The sequence below is a fragment of the Thunnus thynnus genome, chromosome 5, assembly GCF_963924715.1.
Source record: "Thunnus thynnus chromosome 5, fThuThy2.1, whole genome shotgun sequence".
NCBI lineage: Eukaryota > Metazoa > Chordata > Actinopteri > Scombriformes > Scombridae > Thunnus > Thunnus thynnus.
The window spans coordinates 18872901-18892039 of NC_089521.1; the positions used below are offsets into that span (position 1 = coordinate 18872901).

The 19139-nt window shown below is 41.2% G+C and overlaps 1 protein-coding gene across 5 annotated transcripts in view; it reads right to left on the reverse strand.

Annotated features, from left to right (window-relative positions):
• The window catches only part of tln2b (talin 2b), an 85214-nt gene that overhangs the window by 35812 nt on the left and 30263 nt on the right, over nucleotides 1–19139 (reverse strand). For all 5 annotated transcript variants that reach the window (XM_067589789.1, XM_067589790.1, XM_067589788.1 and 2 more), the window contains exons 2-17: nucleotides 15282–15452; nucleotides 15096–15193; nucleotides 14770–14899; nucleotides 13961–14116; nucleotides 13344–13486; nucleotides 8163–8290; nucleotides 7783–7846; nucleotides 7483–7587; nucleotides 5077–5232; nucleotides 4254–4355; nucleotides 4068–4144; nucleotides 2729–2912; nucleotides 2086–2199; nucleotides 1560–1668; nucleotides 699–907; nucleotides 373–471 (exon numbers count right to left, since the gene is read on the reverse strand). In XM_067589789.1, the coding sequence (XP_067445890.1) occupies nucleotides 373–471; nucleotides 699–907; nucleotides 1560–1668; nucleotides 2086–2199; nucleotides 2729–2912; nucleotides 4068–4144; nucleotides 4254–4355; nucleotides 5077–5232; nucleotides 7483–7587; nucleotides 7783–7846; nucleotides 8163–8290; nucleotides 13344–13486; nucleotides 13961–14116; nucleotides 14770–14899; nucleotides 15096–15193; nucleotides 15282–15417 (2010 nt within the window). In that variant the 5' untranslated portion in view covers nucleotides 15418–15452. The remainder of the gene's footprint in view (nucleotides 1–372; nucleotides 472–698; nucleotides 908–1559; nucleotides 1669–2085; nucleotides 2200–2728; nucleotides 2913–4067; nucleotides 4145–4253; nucleotides 4356–5076; nucleotides 5233–7482; nucleotides 7588–7782; nucleotides 7847–8162; nucleotides 8291–13343; nucleotides 13487–13960; nucleotides 14117–14769; nucleotides 14900–15095; nucleotides 15194–15281; nucleotides 15453–19139) is intronic.

Sequence of the window (19139 nt, forward strand, 5' to 3'; positions counted from 1 at the left end):
ATGAGCCCTACTCTTCAGGGATTAACACTTAAGAGAAAAGCAAGGTGTTACCAAGGATGTAAGAGGACATCTAAGAAATAAAAAGATGTGTATGTGGCAGGTAAATTAATTTCACTGTAAAAGAAGAAAAGAGGTAGATAGTGAAGGCTACAGATAATCTTGTGTAAATGAAGGGCTGGTACACTGTATTGTCATTTACTGCTAAAAGCTCTCCTGCTGCCACTACATTATAACATCCACATAAAGTAACATTCTAATAATAAAAGCCATTACATAATTGTGTATTGACATTTTTAGAGGAGGCCTGAGAAAGTGTGTATCTTCCTGTTTGGCCGGCAGTGTCATAGGAACAGTGAGTGGGTGGTGTCCAACCTGGAACTTCTCATCGGTCTCGCCCTCCCCCATGTGACGGAGCAGGTCCCCGCTGGCCTGTCCGATGCTTCCTGCCGCAGTCAGCACCGTCTGTCTGGGCTGTATGGAGATGACATCACCACATTCATTACAGTGCCCTGGCCTGTTCTCACAGAGGCCTCTGTGATATATCTAAAACAGACTTCTGGATCAAAAATCGTTCCAGAAAACACTTCCGTAATACATCTTCAGTGGGACAGCAATACAGAGAAAAAGCATGCAAGTTCATTACCGCATGTGTCTTTGTGGCTACTGGGATTATCATGAATAATCAGTGGGCGTCTCACCTCAGCGGCTGCAGGCTCAACAGATCTGAGCAGATCTGACACAGCTCCTGCCAGCATCCTGGCAGCACCCATGAGCTTGTGTCCACTGCCCACCTCATCATCCATTAATGCTGCAAGCAGCTTGACACCCTTGGACATTTCTGTGAGGTTGGAGGAGATGGTGGTGATGGCGCAGCCGACCGCCGTGTAGTCAGTTTCTGTGGGCTCACCTGCGGAGGATAGATGGCTATGATTACAAACTTAATTTGTTGTGCTGCTGTCACATCGATTCAGCTAACCCACGGGGCAGCTTGTGTGTCATATGTTGTAACACACACATCAGTGTCAGTGTCATAATTAGAGCCTATTTGAAATGGTTCCACGGAGATTAGCACGTTGATGGAGCAAGTGGCCGTGAAGAAGAAAAACTTTGTATTGGATAGTGGAGGGAGTGTAAGTGCAACCAAACAGATGGTGAGGTAAGATTAAAACCCTGCAAAAGGCTGGCAGGAACTTGGCTGGAATTGCGCCAAGCAGCATGGGGAAGCAAAGAGAGGCACTGCCAGTAAGGTGAGCTTCAGAACAACAAGATTGATTTATCAGTAGAAATATTTATCACAGAAATGAGAAGTGTTCCCTTGTTTAAAAGAAAGTCAGGGCCTATCATCAGCGAGTGTTTATCACTGATTTGGAAAAACATGTTTATTGATTTGCACCTTAGGTTACAATAATGACGGGATAAACATTATTTGTAATGACAGGACAATTTCCTTTAGAGCTTTGTCTATCACAGATTTTATAATCCACAAATTTTGGTGCAGAAACAAATTTAAACTGAAAATGATAGCAAGCTATCTGTTTAGTATTCTCCTTGGCACTCACCTGCAGTGAGATTGACCACAGATGCTGTTCCAGCAGTGATGGCGTCAACCTGAGAGTGGATTTCATGTTTGGATTCATCCACTTTGTTCTGAACCCAAACCCTGGATGCCTTTCGGTGGAGGAGGAAAAGGAGAGCTATTGGCTTTCATCACAGTGGGTGATTCTCAGGTCATATAAACTTTCTCGAGCAGGATTAAAGGACTAGGGCTGTACAACACCTACGGCTTTGGAAACACTCAAGCATTAAATACAGCCTCCATATTTACAGTCAGCTCTAAAACCTAATTATATTTGAGAAAAAATACGGACTTTGGTGTGATGAGAAAGCTTGATTCTCTATAAACTGTCTCTGCTTTGCAAAATCAGAGGCTGTACTAGCAGAAAGCACACATTCCTAAGTGTTAGAAAAGTGGAACTTGGGGAGTTGCTGTGAATGAATGGATGTGGAGGGGTATTGTATTTATTCATGCTGCATATTTCCTAAAGTATTTTTCAAAACTGTGAAGAAAGAGGATAGGAGACGCACCAAGTCATGGCCCAGTGGAGGCAGATTATCTACATGTCCCAGGTCAGCCTGGGCCTGCTGCACAGCCTGCATACTGCTGTTGATCGTCCCCATCAGGGCCTGCTGGGCCAGACTCTAACAACAACAAACAACAGACACACACTGTGAAAATGACTGAACAAAAGCAATCTAAATACATGGCATGCATTGTATGTGGGTGCAAAATTGTGAAACTCATGATTTTGCAGTCTAATGTATAAACCACAGGAGACAGATGGGCTTTTAGCGTGAGTACGAGGAACTTTTTGCTCCCTTTCTCACTTACAGCTCTAATCATATTGATCATTGTGGTTCATTGTTGACAGCAGAAACCACAAACAATATTTCAAACACTGCAGACCGGATTTACATAAAACATGTGAGAAAAATGTACCTCGACATTGTGTTCTGATATTTTAAAAAATCAAAGCGTTGAGCATAGCAGCAGTGCTTCATCATTGTCTCATCCCCTTGATTTTTTTGGGTTCACACATGGTATTCAAAATTGCATAGATTGTCTCAACATTGGATGCTACAATTTTATATTAAAATCCAGCATAGAGCATTTGTTTGAGACACCATGTTTGCTGTTGCCTTGCTTGCAATTGAAAATGCTTGTACTCACCAGCGGGGGCATGTGTCCTCTGTGCATCTGTCCTGTGGTGATCTGCTGCTGGGCAGAGGGCATAGTACCCACATTGAAGGTGTCAGGACCACCAATGGACCCTGAGCGAATGATACCTGGAAGTGCTACTGAACCATGCTCCACACGACCCACTCGGTTGAACTGCTGCTGCAGGATTGTGGACCTACAACAGGAGAGTAGGATATGGAAAATGAATGAGAAAACAGTATACGTGCATGTTTATTCAACATACATACACTGAATGCATGGAGGGATTGAACCTGCTACCTTCTGGTTAAGTTGGCAGTCTTTAAAAGCTAAATGAAAGGAGCTAAATGAAAGCAGGGGATCTAAACATATCCTATGTTTGGATAATTGTCTGGACGTCTAGACAGTTCTGCAAACTGACTTATGGAGGTGTTTTAGAGTTGATCATTTTCTTTTGTATTACTTGTGAGTGCATTTCTAAATTCTGATAGCTGTTCCAGATGCAACTGTCACTAATTTAGATGGCAAAAATGACAAAATTATAATTAAAACAATTATCATGCTAACAACTGTTCCCATGGTGAGTAGGCATTGTCAGTAAAAAAAAAAAATGTACAGAAAAATGTCTGTTTTCCTGCCCAGCTCAACAGATGCTCCTGACTCCATTGGTTAATTATGGCTTGTTTTGAGAGGCAGCAATTATGTTTTTGTGCTGAGAACCACAACATGAGTCAATTGGCCCATAAGCAGCGGGAATATGATGCCCCATTCTGCCAGAGAGTGGTTTCACTAAGAGCCATGTGGATTTCCAGTGACAACAAATTTCCAAGCTCTGTGTGATAGAGCCCCGGTCCACCAGCATTACCTTAATTTCCATCAGTCACTAAGCTACATGGGAAAATCAGGAGAGACAGCCACCAACTGGGAGATAAAAAATGACGGAACAGAACAGCTTCCAACAAGTGATATCTTAACCTGCATGATATTTTCACTTCCAAATGATGCAGCTTTCTTTCATGAAAAAATATGATAATTTAGCAGCTTTACCCCGAGGCAGGTTTTGTGTCTAGTTTTGCAAAAACAAAAATCATACAATGAAGCAATTTAAAAAATGAGAATGGGGTGATTTTCAAATTCGAAGTGATGTTTTTGTGTTTAATTCTAACATTACCTTTCTTGGGGGTACTATGCTGGGCAGGCTGAAATGTAATTACATGCACAATTACACAGCGAGGTTTAAACTCATGAAGAACAACTAGGGTACTGTGTTCGCTGAATCAGAATGGTCAGCATTACCCTGCACTTATTAGTGCAGAGACAGTAGAGTAGATAATACATGAGCACTACTCACTTCTTAGGGGAAACCGATTCCTCCAGCATGGTGGATTCCTCGTCTCCCTCAAGGCCAAAACGATCTTTACTCTGCTTCTGTAGAGAGATGAGCAACAAACATCACAGTGAACAGTGATGACTAAATGTATAAAGAAGTAGATGTATGGTGTATCAATTCAAATGAACTGTGTTTTTAATTGCTTGCCTTCTTAAGAATGATGTCAATGTATCCAGCAATAAGCTGGGATATCTGCTCTCCTTCTGTAGTCTGAACAGAGTAGTAACTCTCCTGGTACTCTCCGAAATCCTTTGTAAAGCATTGAGACAAAGCAGAGATTCAGGGCAAATCAAATGTTATTTAAGTATTTTAGCATCTATCTAAACTTTCTACAACTAATAGGAGCCTTAAAGTCTGATCACAGATGAAAAAAATCGCCTCAATCGGAGTGAGGGTTTAAATAAAGTTGGCAACACCTTCATCATTTCTACATTTAAAGAAAAGAAAAATTGACTGGCTCCTATGGCACATCCCATTTCTCCAAAGAGCTGATTAAAAAAGAGATGTGGTGAATCTCTCACACAAAGCATTCTACATAAACACAAGGGTGAATATTTTGAGTTTAAATCAATGTTGGCAAATACACCTCAGAGTATTTTTTTTTATAAATTTGCATAATCTATTAATCTTTAAATGTAGTATTCACAGTACTGTTGCCAACAGCTGGTAAAGAAAATCAAAAAGGCTTTCAGATAAATAATACATCCAAAGTGTGCACATTCTTCCCAAGGCATCTATTGTTAACTCGGATGAAATAGCCGTCTAGTATGCTGAAAACATTCAATATTGCAGTCTGAGGTCTCAACAATTTTGAGGATGCTGTTTGTGCTAGAAATTGAAAACTGGGGGAGAGACTGAATGTGGGATGCAGAGTTGTGTAAATCACACCATATGTGCACAGGATTAGGAGTGTATAACGTCTGACTCTCTGAGTAGTGCTGAGGACTTGATGCAGAGAGTCACACAGTACCAGGGTGAAGCTCTTGGGGGAGGCAGCCCATCTCTTGACTGTTGTAAGTGGCCACTCCTGCACCACATCCTTGGTCTTCTCATCCACTCGCATCACCGACTCTTTGGTTATTCCCAGGAGCCGCGGGACCAGCTTATTTTTACCCTTCATCTTTTCCTGTCAGATAGGAAAACATCAGACAGCATTTATATCGGTGCTAAACACCTACACAGATGATTCATTCAAGGCGCGAATACAAAAATCGTTGTGCCATTCTGCTGCTGGTGCTTTTGTAATACACATGCTGCACACGTGGCTTGAGGCCCTAAATGGAGGAGGAGAGGGGCAGCTGTGAACTGACCCAGCAGAGTTCAGCCTTGTTTAACTGCTGCTTTATTGAACAGGGTCTCCACAGGCTTTAGTCATTATCAGCACACCAGCATGGTGCTTCCACCGGCTCTCTGCCTGACCAGCTCCAGTGGCCTCCACTCTCTGCCCACTGAAAATCTATTACAGCTCACTTCAGAGGCCGAGCCTACACTTGGCGCCCCTCCAGGGGTGCAGAGGACAATACAAAAATTAGCAGTTTGTAGAGACGGGGGAGTTAAAATATGTATGTTTCATGTCTCAGGGTTATTGTTTTTTATCACTAGGTCAAAATGGAGAGCTCTGAGAATCACACAAAGGCCAGTAAGTGAAACAGCTTCTAGGTTCAGGGCTCTTAAACACAAGGACAGATAACATTATCCCAGTGATCATGATAGCGACACACAAAGGTTTATTAAAAACCTCCATTGTTTTAGGTTACATTATTTGAACGTCATAATTATCCATGTTGAATTCAAGCAGGATGTTCTCAAGCAGGATTTTCTTATCTTAAGTGGGTAGCTGGGTATGAGATTATTTTAAATTGTTTAACCTTGGTTAAGGTTTGGGAAAATCTGCTTGTGCAAGAATCACAATAGAGGGGGGCTTTATATTGTACACACCTGCATGCATGCCTGCAGGCACCAAGGTTCTTTTCTCCCAATATACTCTACAATATTTCCATATTTGTGAAGAACTGTGAGAGCTCTTGCCAACCTGAAACCTGCAGTGATTAAAGACTGACAGATGAGAAATGGAGGGTTACAATAAACTCACAGACTTTGCCTCAAAAAACCCAGGTCTGTGCTTTTGCCTCTGCTAGCAACAACAGCAGAGTGCAGCTGTAGTGAATTATTTAACAGTCTTGAAATCTCCATCACTACATTTCCTCATCGAACACAGACTGCGCTTGTACATGTAGATGCACATGCAATCGTCCATACACACACTTGTGCACAAAGATAATCGGAACCCCGCAGTCTGCCTTAACTACAGGGCCAAACATCCCATTTATCATCCATTAAGAGCCCAGCACACAAATGCACTCTTCCTCTTTTGCCCTCTTTCCTGAAAGTTTATATCCAAGTGGGCTGCTGTCAGAGAGCTTTTACAATACCTGCTGGTAAGACTTCATACTATTCGCATGCTGCACTTCCATTCCACTATTGTGTTCACTAAGCCAGAGCACAACAGAATCGCTATTGTCATAAGTATTTCACAGCACCGAGTGTGCTACTGAACGGCAAATGCACAAGCTTCCACTCTGAATCTTCTAATTTGTTGTGGTAATGGGCTTTTGGTGTTTTCAACAAGCTTTCATACCTGTTTAACACCATAGTGCATTTCAGAACAGCTTTCTAATTACAGCTGCCACTCATTAGCACAGAAGCATTATGTGTCTGCTTGCTACAACCAGGTGTATCATTAAACTGATATTGCTCAGTAATTATTAGGAAATTTCTTCTTCTTTTCATGGCTTTGGCCACCATTTCTAGCAGTTATGAGAACATTGATCTCATTAAGTTTACTGCTGAGATCTTAGAACACCGTAACATTACTACAACCAAGTCAGACAGGCCAAGCTATACAAGAGGTCAGACAATTACACTTGTAAACAAGTTTAGTCAGATTATCTAACATTTTATTTGAAGGTTAAACCAAAAGTGAGCGTCCCTCATAATCCTTTATCTTACTTCAAAGTTGAACCAAGAAGTCGGTCTGTAAGTTATGATGGATGTTGACGACAGGCAGTTTGGTTTTACCATTAGCCTCTGCTTTCTCATTGGCCAACCAATAGTGTAACTTCATCACTCAGTGAGTCAGAGACGGTCAGACATTCAGGGTTATAGGGCTGGTCTGTGGCCAGTCCAGCCAAAAAAACTCCCACCAAAAAAACACAACTGAAATCATCATTAAATGGCTGAGATAACTTTTTTATGAATGTGAGCAATTAGATTATTGTCTGAATTCAATGTATGTAATAAATTGGTGAATATTTTTCTTATTTTTCACTAATTTACCTTTTATATGGGTGTAAATTAGCATTGTTTTAGCTCTTACCTTCACCAGGAAGAAGGACACTCCATATGTCTGCAAGGACCTGGCAAGCTTCACATACTTCACTTTTGCCTCAATCTCCGTCATCTCTCCACAATTCTTATGTTCCTGGACACAGAGCAACAATCTCCAGCTCCTTAGAATGATCATTACATCTTCACATACCTGAAATGCTGTGACCTACAGAACATGGTTTCTACTTTCTCAATTTATGCGTCAGCAGAGAACAAATGACTATAATTCCCTTGAGTCTCAAAGACACTATTTTTTAAATGCGACATTTCAACAATGTAATGTACATACTTGGAATATTTTCTTCTCGGACCCTCTCTGCTTGATGTACTCTTTAGGTAGGAACTCCTTCAGGCTATGGAGATAAATGACATTTTTAAATGGTTACTCTTTTGAGCTACAGGCATTTCCTTTTCTATTAACATACCTCAACATATGAGGTCATTCTTGCCTTACTGCCTACATATCAGACAACAGTTGTAACAGCTGATATCACCCCTAAGCTTTCCAGTGGAGGAAATCCCTGAAGTAACAGCCTGTACTGAAGCAGAAGGATATAACCACTGTACATGCACGGCTGTGAAGTGAACATATGAAAGTACAAGAGGCCTCAGAGAGTAAATGTGAAAGTTAGAGTTAATGCATCTCTTTGATTTAAAAAAAAAACTTACTCCAGGAATCCAGGCTTGTGTTTGTGCTCTGCGTGGGGTCCAAACTGGATCTGAGCCTGGATCCCTGCGAACTCACAGGCTTTATCAAAGGAGACGGGGTGGGATCCATTCAATATATCGTCCCTAGCCTGGAGGAGAAATAAGGAGAGGAAAGGGTGTGGGAGTGACTGGAAGGCAGTACCACACAACCAGGAAAATGACAGAACTGAAAAGGCAGAATTATCCAAAATTCACCGAACACAGCTCCGTAAATGAGCACTTCATTGTATGCTTTGAATCCACTATGGCTTCAGAGAGGATGCCTTCTAAGTGAATGACTAAATGTGTTTGTAGAGCAGGGACGTCATGACTGAAACTCATCTACACAGGGGAGCCAAATAAGACTTGTTTGTGACAATAAAAGCCATTGTGCCGGCTTTCAAATGTAACTGCTTCAACAATTTGTCATCACAGCCCATTATGTGTTATTAAAAAGGAAAACACATTACAGAAATGCATCTCAGTCTTTCACAATATCCCATCTGCATTACAGACTAGCCCTCAATATGTTGTTAAGAAATCTAATGACTGAATGTATTTTCCCACTGTGCAAAAAAAATTAGAAAAAGGCTTATGCCTGTTTAGTGCTGCTGAGACATCACTTATGTTTCAATGCCTTTTCAGCCAGCCTGTCTACATTATCTTTATCATTTAGGAAGATGGGGAGGGAGAAGCCTTTGTTGACATCTTTCAAATGGTTGTCAGTGTGTGCTGTTTTCTCCAGGGGGCAGTCAGCTCTGCCTCTCACTCTGACTCTCTGTCTTCTCTCACTCTCTTCTCTTTCTAGTTCACTGCTGCAAAATTAATGGCTCCAAAAGCTGAGAGGCCTTGCTGACAGTGAGAAAGGCTCCGTCAGTGCTTTTAGCATTAGCATATCAGCACACAGTGTGGACTTGACTCATTCTTGCGTCCCATTACATCAATGAAAAACTAAGCAGCAGCTTACTGCTGTAATGAGGACAACAATCTCCTCCACTCACAATCAAGTCCTTTCCCCAGTGCAATTCACAGTGGGGTACATAAGCTCTTACTGAACACAAGAAGACACTCTAAAATTAGCCCTCACACATGCCGTTCACTTTGGTGCACTCTGCTCACTAGAGTGTAGTATTGTGAAGTAAGATGCTGGGAATAATGGGAGAACTAGATGTAAAAGTCAACATTTAAAAGAGAAGTAGAGTAATGCATCATGTGATCAAGATCATGTGTTTACACATATGAACATCATATCCTGGTTTGAGAAACCTGGGTAAGCCCTTATCCCAGTTTTGAGAAACCTGAATGTGCTTTCTGGAGTACTCTGATAGAAACTAGGATACTGTTGGATGTAAACATCTTATCCTGGTTTCACAGATGCATCCTCAACTTGAATTACCCAGTGCTTAGTCAGTAAAATAATGATATGATGATAAATCATGTAATGATGATGTACAAAGTAAAAAAGTGAAAGTGAAAGTTTAACACAGGTAGTGAGAAGGATACATTTTATCGGTTTCTGCTCTCAACCTCCATCAGTTGTGATAAGACGGAGAAGTCAAATCCAATAGATAAGAGATGACACAACAGTAGTCAGGCAGTTAGAAGTGTGCGTTCATCCTCAAATGCTGCGATAACTCAGAAATGATATTGTGTGACTAGATGTGGAAGAGTCAATGACATGGCTGCATTGACACACAAGTGATCAGAAAGTGGATACTGTCACAATCACAAATACAGAGATATGAATAACCAGGTTTCTCTATGTTCCATATAAAAATAATATCTCAAATCAAAAACAGGATAAGGCTAAAAACTGGGATACTACTCATTGTATTACTAACAACATACTATATACTGTAGTATATTACAGTATGTGGGTTTCCTGCAGTGTTTTGTAGCAGAGGTGGGCTTCCTTGCCCAAGAGAAACAAAACCTCCACTGAAATCATAAAGAATAAATATACTTTTCAGAAATATAAGGAAGAAGAGGCACTATTTCACCATGCAAAATGTATGTATATTAAGTTTGGCTAGTGTTCATCTACAAACTATGTGTGAGGATCACCTCGTCTTGTCTAAACAATTTTGTGGAGGAAACTGTTATTATTCAGTCTGGTATTACATGCAATGTTCATTAAAACAACTGTCAAACCTCAAAATAAGCAAACATCATACAGGTACAGTGTCTCTTTTGGTCATATAATCCAACTATGTATGTCAACAGACAAGACAGTGAGGCGAGACCCTGAATTTCTCTTAGTGATACAGGCACTGGTTCCACGGTTGTTTAATAGAGCTGCATGAGTGGAAGTGTAGCAAAAGACATCAGAAGCTGTGACACATACAGCCTGAGGCTACAATGAGGTCAACCAGTCCATGGTGGCCTGTGCAGAGCACAGAGCATAATACAGCCATAAATATAAATGCTGACATAGGGAAACACTGAAACAACTAAACGCATGGAGTGTTCGATCAGGATACTGGCTAATAAGTCAGTGCTTAAAGGAATATTAAACAGCTTCATGGCCTGCATAACACAGTTTTATTCTGAAGCCAAATCCTAAATATTCTAAATAAATATCCTAAAAAAGCAAAAATACCATAAAACTGCAGACTATTGAGATCTTATTTTTGTATCTCATTTTTGACAAAGCAGCACAAATTCCTCATCTGGCTTTGGAATATGTCATCTCCTGGTACAAATAGTATACATGTATAAGTGAGCATAAATGGAAGCAACAGAGCAGTACACATGGGGTGACGCTATTGCTTCAGAGGTTTATCCTGTTCTTAACACAAATACATGACAGAGAGGGAGTGGCCGAGTAGTAAAAGAGATTAGTCTGTTACTGGCAGAGCTTCCAATATGTGTGTGTGTGTGTGTGTGTGGGCGGGTTTGGAATCATGGAAGCTTCAAATCATTAATAAACATTTGAGCTCATCTCTGATTCGCAAGGATGCTCCATTAAAAAAAGAGAAGGCAGCAATAAAATCATCATCTGTACAATCTGAGTTCTTGAAAGTAACAGGGATTGTGAATGATGATGTGAATAGGAAACTGTGTGATCATTATGCACTTGAAAATGGATGAAAAAAAGGAGAGGAAAGGAAAGAAAAGAGCCTGGGGTATGTTCCACTCTGCAAAAGATCTCTCTTCTGGCTCTGTTTGGCCTTTTTAACACAGTGACAAATTAGAGCTACTGCCATGTGAAGAGTCTCTGTGATCTGACTGTGTAACAATCTGACTGTGTTCGAGAGAGAAAGAGGGAAAGATGGATGGGGAAGGGCAACAGACAGGCATAAGGAGGCGGGGGCAGGAGGCGGGGTTGTTATTGTGAAAGGAAATATGAGTCTGTGTTGTGAGAGGAGCATGATATGCACTGCGCTGTAATGTGTGCCAGGGTAAGAGGGTGTGGATGTGTGCGATTATGTCAGAATGTGTAGGAGATGGAGAGGGAGTGGACACTGATGAACTGGGGGGGAAGGAAACTGAGGGAAAGAGAAATAGAGGCCAAAACAAGAACGGACAGATAGAAGGGAGGAGAGAAACAGGAGCACACAGGGAGGGTGGACGGCTGGATGGCTTTTATGAACATATTCACTAACTCCAAAGACAGCAGGGATTGAAAAGATGAAGAGAGTCAAATACCAACAACTACACATATTTCACACACTGTATACTTCTAAGTGAGTGCCGTGTTTGCAGCGCTTTAGCATTTTTGTGTGGGAGAGCATGCAACAATTTTTGTGTATTTCTTTCAAATAATATGTTGCATTCATTATTTGTGCGAGTGTGTATAGTATACTCTCAGTCTCACAGGGTACATCTGTGTGTGTGTGTGTTTGTGTGGGTACGTTGCTGTGTGAGTCTGGGTGTCAGTGGGGAGTGCCTCTTACTGAGAAAAGAGACTTATGTGAATGCAGTGATGTGTGCAGTGAGCAAACCCTGACTTGTGCGGTACCGGACTCAGCAGACCCCCCTCAGGGAACCCCCCCCCAGTCTGGGTGGGGGGCCGGGGGCGGTGGGGCAGGGCACTGGTAGAACCAGCACTCCCCAACACACACCCCCCCCACAGAAATAAAGCAATTTACTAAACACACAACGCCTCATCTCCAGACATATCCCTGCAAAACCAAACTACATCTCTCTCTAGTCCATAAAACATAAACATCCACCCACCAGATATACACTGCATATTTGACTAATCGACTTAATGCCTCTCAAAACACCTCATGAGTATTATTTCCTACATCTTCAATGCCAGTGATTCCAGACAGTCAGCATATATACTATATATATATATATATATATATATATATATATATATATATATATATATATATATATATATATTACTTTATTTACTTTGGAGCTTTACTTAAGGTTGTAGTAGAGATCCAAAAGTTTATACAGAAACCAAATATGTCAGGCTGAATTTGGGGACATGTCTCAAAAATGATGCACATGATATCTCATTCAGTGTAAACATCATATATCTTCAATAAAGCATTGAAACAAGCTGGTACACAATATATATATAAAGTAGAATTAGATAATTGCGTAAACCTTAAAGCTACTTATGGGGAAACATAAGGGGACTTGTTTCAGCAACTGAAAAGCTTTGCACCTAAAAGTTATGACAAAACTAATTTCCATGGATAACTTAGCAGATACTTAACATTTCTAAAATGGCTGCCTTCTTTTTCCATGTTGAAAATAGCAAGCAAGCAAATTCTCATTGATTTTGCCAGACCACAAAGGACAGTAGCATGGCGTTGCAGATGTGTGCATCCTCAGGTCATCCTCTGAGGTACCAAGTGGACACTCATCTTAAGGTTAGAGCCCACCCAAAGGACACCGATGGGGCTGATTACTATATAAATATATGTAGAAGATTAAAAACTAAAAAGAGTAATGTGATGGTGGGAATCATAGAGGAACTTTGACATCTCGTTATTATTGTATGAACAAAGAAACAAGTCCATCCTGTCTGGACCACATCAGAGCCAAACTCATTTGACATGGCCAAAAATTTGATGAACGCTACATCACAGAGTAGTTACTGAGTCAAATTACACTGTCTACTGTCCCTTCCAAAAAAAAAAATTCTGTCTCTTTCTTCTGTTTTTTGTTACACTAGTGTAAGGTGTGTTATAGGTTTACCTGAACATAGAGCAGGTTTAGTTGGACAGGGTCCCGCGAGTCCACGTTCTGGTCCGAATAGAAGAACTTGCGTCTGAGCAGCAGAGTCTCACTTTCCTCCACTCCCTGCTCTCTGAATGTCCTGCTGTGGTCGAGCCAGTTCACTGTTCAATCAATACACACACTCTGTTACCAAATGCACTGAAATGAATAGATACTCACTTATCAAGGACCTTACTAGGGGAGGATGGTGAAATTAACCAGGCACTTCAAAACAAGCAGACAAATCAGCTTAGACAGACAATCTACCAAATTAATCACAGGAAAGTGAAAATCTTGACAGGGCACGAAAAGTGTCATATGCATTATTTTCTGCCGAGATGGAAACTAGTTTTCGGCCACAGTTGGATGGTGATTTATATGTTCGCATGTTTCAAAATTTAATTGGTGTCCTCTGGGCAAAAGATAACAGTGGTAAGTAATTCCATTAAACTTTGATATGTCCATGCAATAAATTAGACTTGAGTGATAAAGGACATGTCCACATGATGGTGTTAACTCAGATTCATTAATATGAAAATAAGAAGCCATCGAGATATCAACGACACTTCGGGAGGCTGTTGCAAGCTCGCACGTACAATCATCATCTGTGTGGAGTTTGGCTTTGAGCTTTTCCATCTTCCTCTCGTCTCGCAGCAGCAGCGTTCTGTCTTTCTTCAGCGTCCCCATTCCATCCTCCTTCTTGTCCTCTGTCACCTCCTGGATGAGGGAGTACTCCTCATAGTTGGTGATTCCTGAAAAGGCGAGCAAGTTAGCCGGGGGATTCTCAGAGGCGGAGATAACTTGTGTCATGATAGAAAAAAAAAGCATCTCTGTAATTCTCTTTTTATCTCTCTTTCTCTCCCTGCTTTGAAACAGAAGTGATGGGAAGCTGGTACGGAGCCAGCAAACTAAAATGGGAGTCGAGGAGGAGAAGAAGCCAAGCAGAAAGACCTACTCTACACAAACATTTTCCAATAAAGCTATCTGCCAAATACATACCCCTCTCCTCCTCACCCAAATGAGCCTGATAGCAACCCATTATAATTGAAATATACAGCGTAGGGAACACCTCAGTGACAGGCCAGGATGGCACTGTCTGGGCCTTAGGAGCAACACATCATCATTTATTAGAAATAAGCTTGTTTGAGCTTGATAAATCATGCCCATCGTGCTCTAAACAAAAAGCGATTAGGTCTTTATTGGGCATACATGAATGCTCCGAAGTATTTAACAAATACTGCTGTTCAAATATGAATTCAATAGCACATAATAAAACAGTAACATAATGCGGTTCTGCAAGAAGTCAAGTCTACTGACTAAAAATAAAATGGAGGATGAATAATTCAAGCCGTGGACGACGGGTTGACAAGATTCATATTAACGGTACTGGGAGACTATCACTTACCTATTCTGCTGCATATGGTCACAAGCAGCTCCCCAACTGTTTTTGAATCATCCACCATGATGGTTTTAATGGCACCATCCAGCATTTTGATCTTTTGTGGCCTCTGTTTCTTCTTGTACTCCAAAACATCCTGAGAGAAAAGAGAGGAAGCACAATGACACCACCCCAAAAAAATGGCTGATCTTTCTCAACAGTAAAAATGCAGTCGCTCCCAGCAAGCAGTGAGGCATTAATATCTCAGGTCCCACTAGGAAATATAAATCACTTTAAGAGATGATGAGTGACACTGACAGTTCTCCACTCGAGACTATATGACTTATTCTTACTCCGTTTCGCAGCATGTAGTAATCCAGGGTTCTTCCAGACTCGAGCCAGATTCCTTTCCTGGGATCATCGTCAGACAGGAAGAGGCCATAATCTGAGGCTGAAACACAGAGCGACACAGTATATGCAAATGTAGACACCTATAGATTTACATTATACAAATGAGATTTTCCGAGTCATCCACCAACCTTGTCCTGACTGGGCTTCTGGGACTCTTTCTCTGATGATTCTACAGGCGTCATACACAGGCGTGGATGGTTCGAACTGCATTGTCTTTACCACATTGCACTGGCGCACACAGATCTTTAGTGACAAGGCCACCATCTTGGAGGTTATAATGGCCTCACCGACCTACACACCTGAAAAACAACCGGAGAAGAACTATTATGCAAAGTTCAGAGTGTGTAAAGCCAATATCCTGAGTAGATGGTCTGTGTTATGGCTGGCATCAACAGGCCATTATTAAAATGTCCTCTCATAAAACAATCACGAACGAAAGTGTAAAGCGGAAGTCTCAGAGGCAGAATACAATTCCACGAGACAAAGAACAAATCATCACAATTATCTCCTCTGGGACATTTTTACCTGTGAAATTGAAAGTGTGTTACAGCGTACCCCCTGCCTCAGCAGCTCCTCGTTCTTCCCCGCTGTTCTGATATTAAAGGGCTATGTGTGTGGAGAGCTTCTGCCTGATTGCAGTGCATGTAAAATTAGCCCAACCAAGGTACGTGACATAACCTTTCAACAGAAATAGGGAAAAAAAAAAAAAAAAAGTGCAAATCTCTCTAATCGGCAGGAATAACAGGAGCCGAGTCAAAACACAGAAAATGACATTCCACCGCTGCATCATTATTCGCTCTTCTCCCGGTTTGCTCTCTCCCCCAGAATCAGACTTCACTGTGAGACAAATCAGTGGGTGTTTTGTCACATACTGCAATTAGGGTGAATCAATTCAGACATTCTGAGACTCATATGTGCAGAAAAAAGAAAAGACACTGATACTGCAGAGGGTTTCTCCTCTTCCTTGACCTTGGCTTCAACAGGAAGAGGAATGAACATGATGAATAGGGCCATCTTACCAGGGAGGCTCTCTGCCTCTTCCTTGCACACTTTATAGATATTCAGTCTAGTTCTTTTTTTTTTTTTTTGCAAACAAAAATTAATCTGTGACACTTTCAAAGCCAAACCATCTTTCAGGGAGAAGATATACCAGCATAGATTTAGAACTGATGTTACTATATTCGAAATACTACTTTAACTCTAAAAGAATTTCAGTATTTTTCACCATAGTTGGATACAAAGGCACAAGTTCAAATCTTCACTCTGACATGATTCAGATCTCAGCCGTACAACAAAGAGTTTTTTTGTATTCGGGATTCACAGTTCATCCACAGGCCCTTTTGAGGCAGAGCAGAGAAAGTCTGAGAAGTAAATTTTCTATAATGATGGAGTTGTGAATGAGGCCGCCTGTGACTGTGGCTCTGTCATGGCCATGGGTTCCTCTCCAATAGCCCCTCTCCTTCCCTGAGTTTTTCTTCATACAAAATGGGAAAGACAAGCACAAAGAAGAAGGGGTAATGGCGCCGCATGAGCTCTGCTCTATACAGGCTGGCGGAGAAGCCCCACCGAGTTTTTGTCATCCATCTTTTCCACGGATTCTCTCCTGTAGACAAGCGACTTGAGATCCCAGAATGACAACGTGGCAGGCCAAATATAGGCTATGTATTGTGCAGATAAAATGTTTGCATCTTTGTGGGAGTTTCTCAAGGATTTCAGCAAGATCCATCTCCAAGCCAACATTACCTGCGACGGAAGACATTAGTTTAAGATTACAGTAATGTAGGTCTGCTGCTAAAGCAACAGTCACTTTAGGATCTGTTGTGAGTAGCATCAGTCACTTCAGAGAGTAAGCACTGCAGAAACCACATGATGAAACCCAGGAGGATAATGATAATCCCTGAGCTTACAGTAGTGTGAGAGCACATTTTTCACTGGGATCCTCGTGCAAACACTCCAGTGCAGCCAGCTCCTCATTAGCTCTGCTTTCAAGCATGGATGGATCTCTGTCTGAGAGAGGAGCTATGAGAAACAACTCACTTATGAGCCTTTCTGTTGAATCTCATTATTTATGACCCTTTCTTGATCACCAGGTAGACCTAAAAATGTAATTTCAAAGCACTATCTCTTGCGACAATCACTAATCCATCAGAAAAGTGTCCTGCATTAAATTAGGTTGTTTTTTTTTTTTACTACTCTAAATATTAAGACATGAAAATGGCCAAAGAGCAGCTTGCTGGCGAGTCTAAACGTGGACAATTCAATAGAGACCAGGGAAGGCAGGAGCCATCTGGAGAGGATACAGCTCTAATGATTGACTGTAATACCAGCAGCAGCACAGAGCCTGAGAGCAACAACTGCTGCGATTACTGTAGCAGTCTGTCACACAACAACCCAGGAGGCAGCAGGACAGGAAACTTAAACGGTGTTTGGTCCAGGGCTGATCAGTTTGTTTGGACCAAATGCTTCAAACAGAACAACAAATTTGAAGCAGAATGACCCTTGAGAGCATAGCAGGGTGTGGATGAGCATGAATAACATTCCTTCAAGGACACCGTGCAACAATGCTGCAAAAGGGGTGCTTTAATTTTGCAGTTTTTATTCAATCAATAAAGTAAACGCCTGCTGGTACATGTAAAGTGCAACAAAAGCCAGGATGAGTTCTTCTTTTGAAAGAGATATTCCCGGGATACCTCACGTCATCTTTCCATGATATCCAACTGTGAAGAGTATACAAGCTCTTTACAGCTGCTTTGAACGTGTTCAATGCGGCAATCATATAGCAATTACTGTACTGTGTAGTATGTGTCATCCATACTGCACAAGATTGTCCCCCTACAGTTTACATCACATGGCAACTGTTGTATATTAAGCTCAGTTCATGCTTTACACTGTGTGAAATACAAGATATATTCTCTAAACAAACTCTCCTACTCTGAAGTAATTACCCATTAATTAGGATGACAGACCTTCCTGACCCCTTGTAAAAAAAAAGTGGAAAAAAAAACAACAACTAGAAAATACAGTAGAATGAAAACAACCGCAGTAAAAAGAGAGCAGGAAATAATCACATATTTACAGTGTATATAATTTTCCTGTTCTTAAAGCACCAAATCTAAACCATCCCCCCGCGTTGCAACGGGATTTTCAAGGTCAGCCCATTAGACTGAGATCGCAAGAGAAACAGTAATGATTCAGTGGTAAACAAGGCATTTTAGCTTCCATCTGCTTCAGTAGCATTTGCGAATAGAAACCCAAATAGTGATGCAGATGCAAACATCAGGCAGCCATTTCTGTGAGTATAAAAACAGCCGCTCACGGATGAAAAATAGATTAGTGTGGCAATGCTCATGCAAACACGATTGTAAATGATGACAATACCATTTTAATAAGCTGTGATGGATTTCAAAATTACCCCAAAGCTAAAATGAAATAGCCAGTAAAGCAGCAGTAAAACACTGCGGCTTCATCCTTCACTAACCTCGCAAATATGCCAAAATGGCATTTACTATACCATATTATCCCCATCCTTGTGGACTATTATTATTGTGTAATTTAAGCATGTAGCATGTCAGTGGCATTGAATGGAGGGGCTGAAAGCAAAATCCGACCTCAGCAGTTCTCAGGACTGTTGAGAACAGCAGGATTAAAGCATGTGTGCATTGATAATATGTTAATAGGCTGAACTGCTCAACACCTCCTTTTCTCTCCTTTTTTACATCCTGCACTGACACTGTGAACACAACAACAGCCTTTTATCCCTGTCTGATTGAACGCAAGGTCAGTTTCCCGCATGCCCATTCCGTGTCTCTGGAGACCAACAAGAGTTTACTGGCAACACAGACAGCTAATGGTGGGTCCCATAACAGCAAAGAATATTTGTTATTGTTTTCATTTGTGTATTTGATTCCAATATTTCTGCAACCCTGGAACTAAATTACTGTTCAAATCTGTGACAGGGAGACTTCTCGGGTTCGGGTTTGTTTATT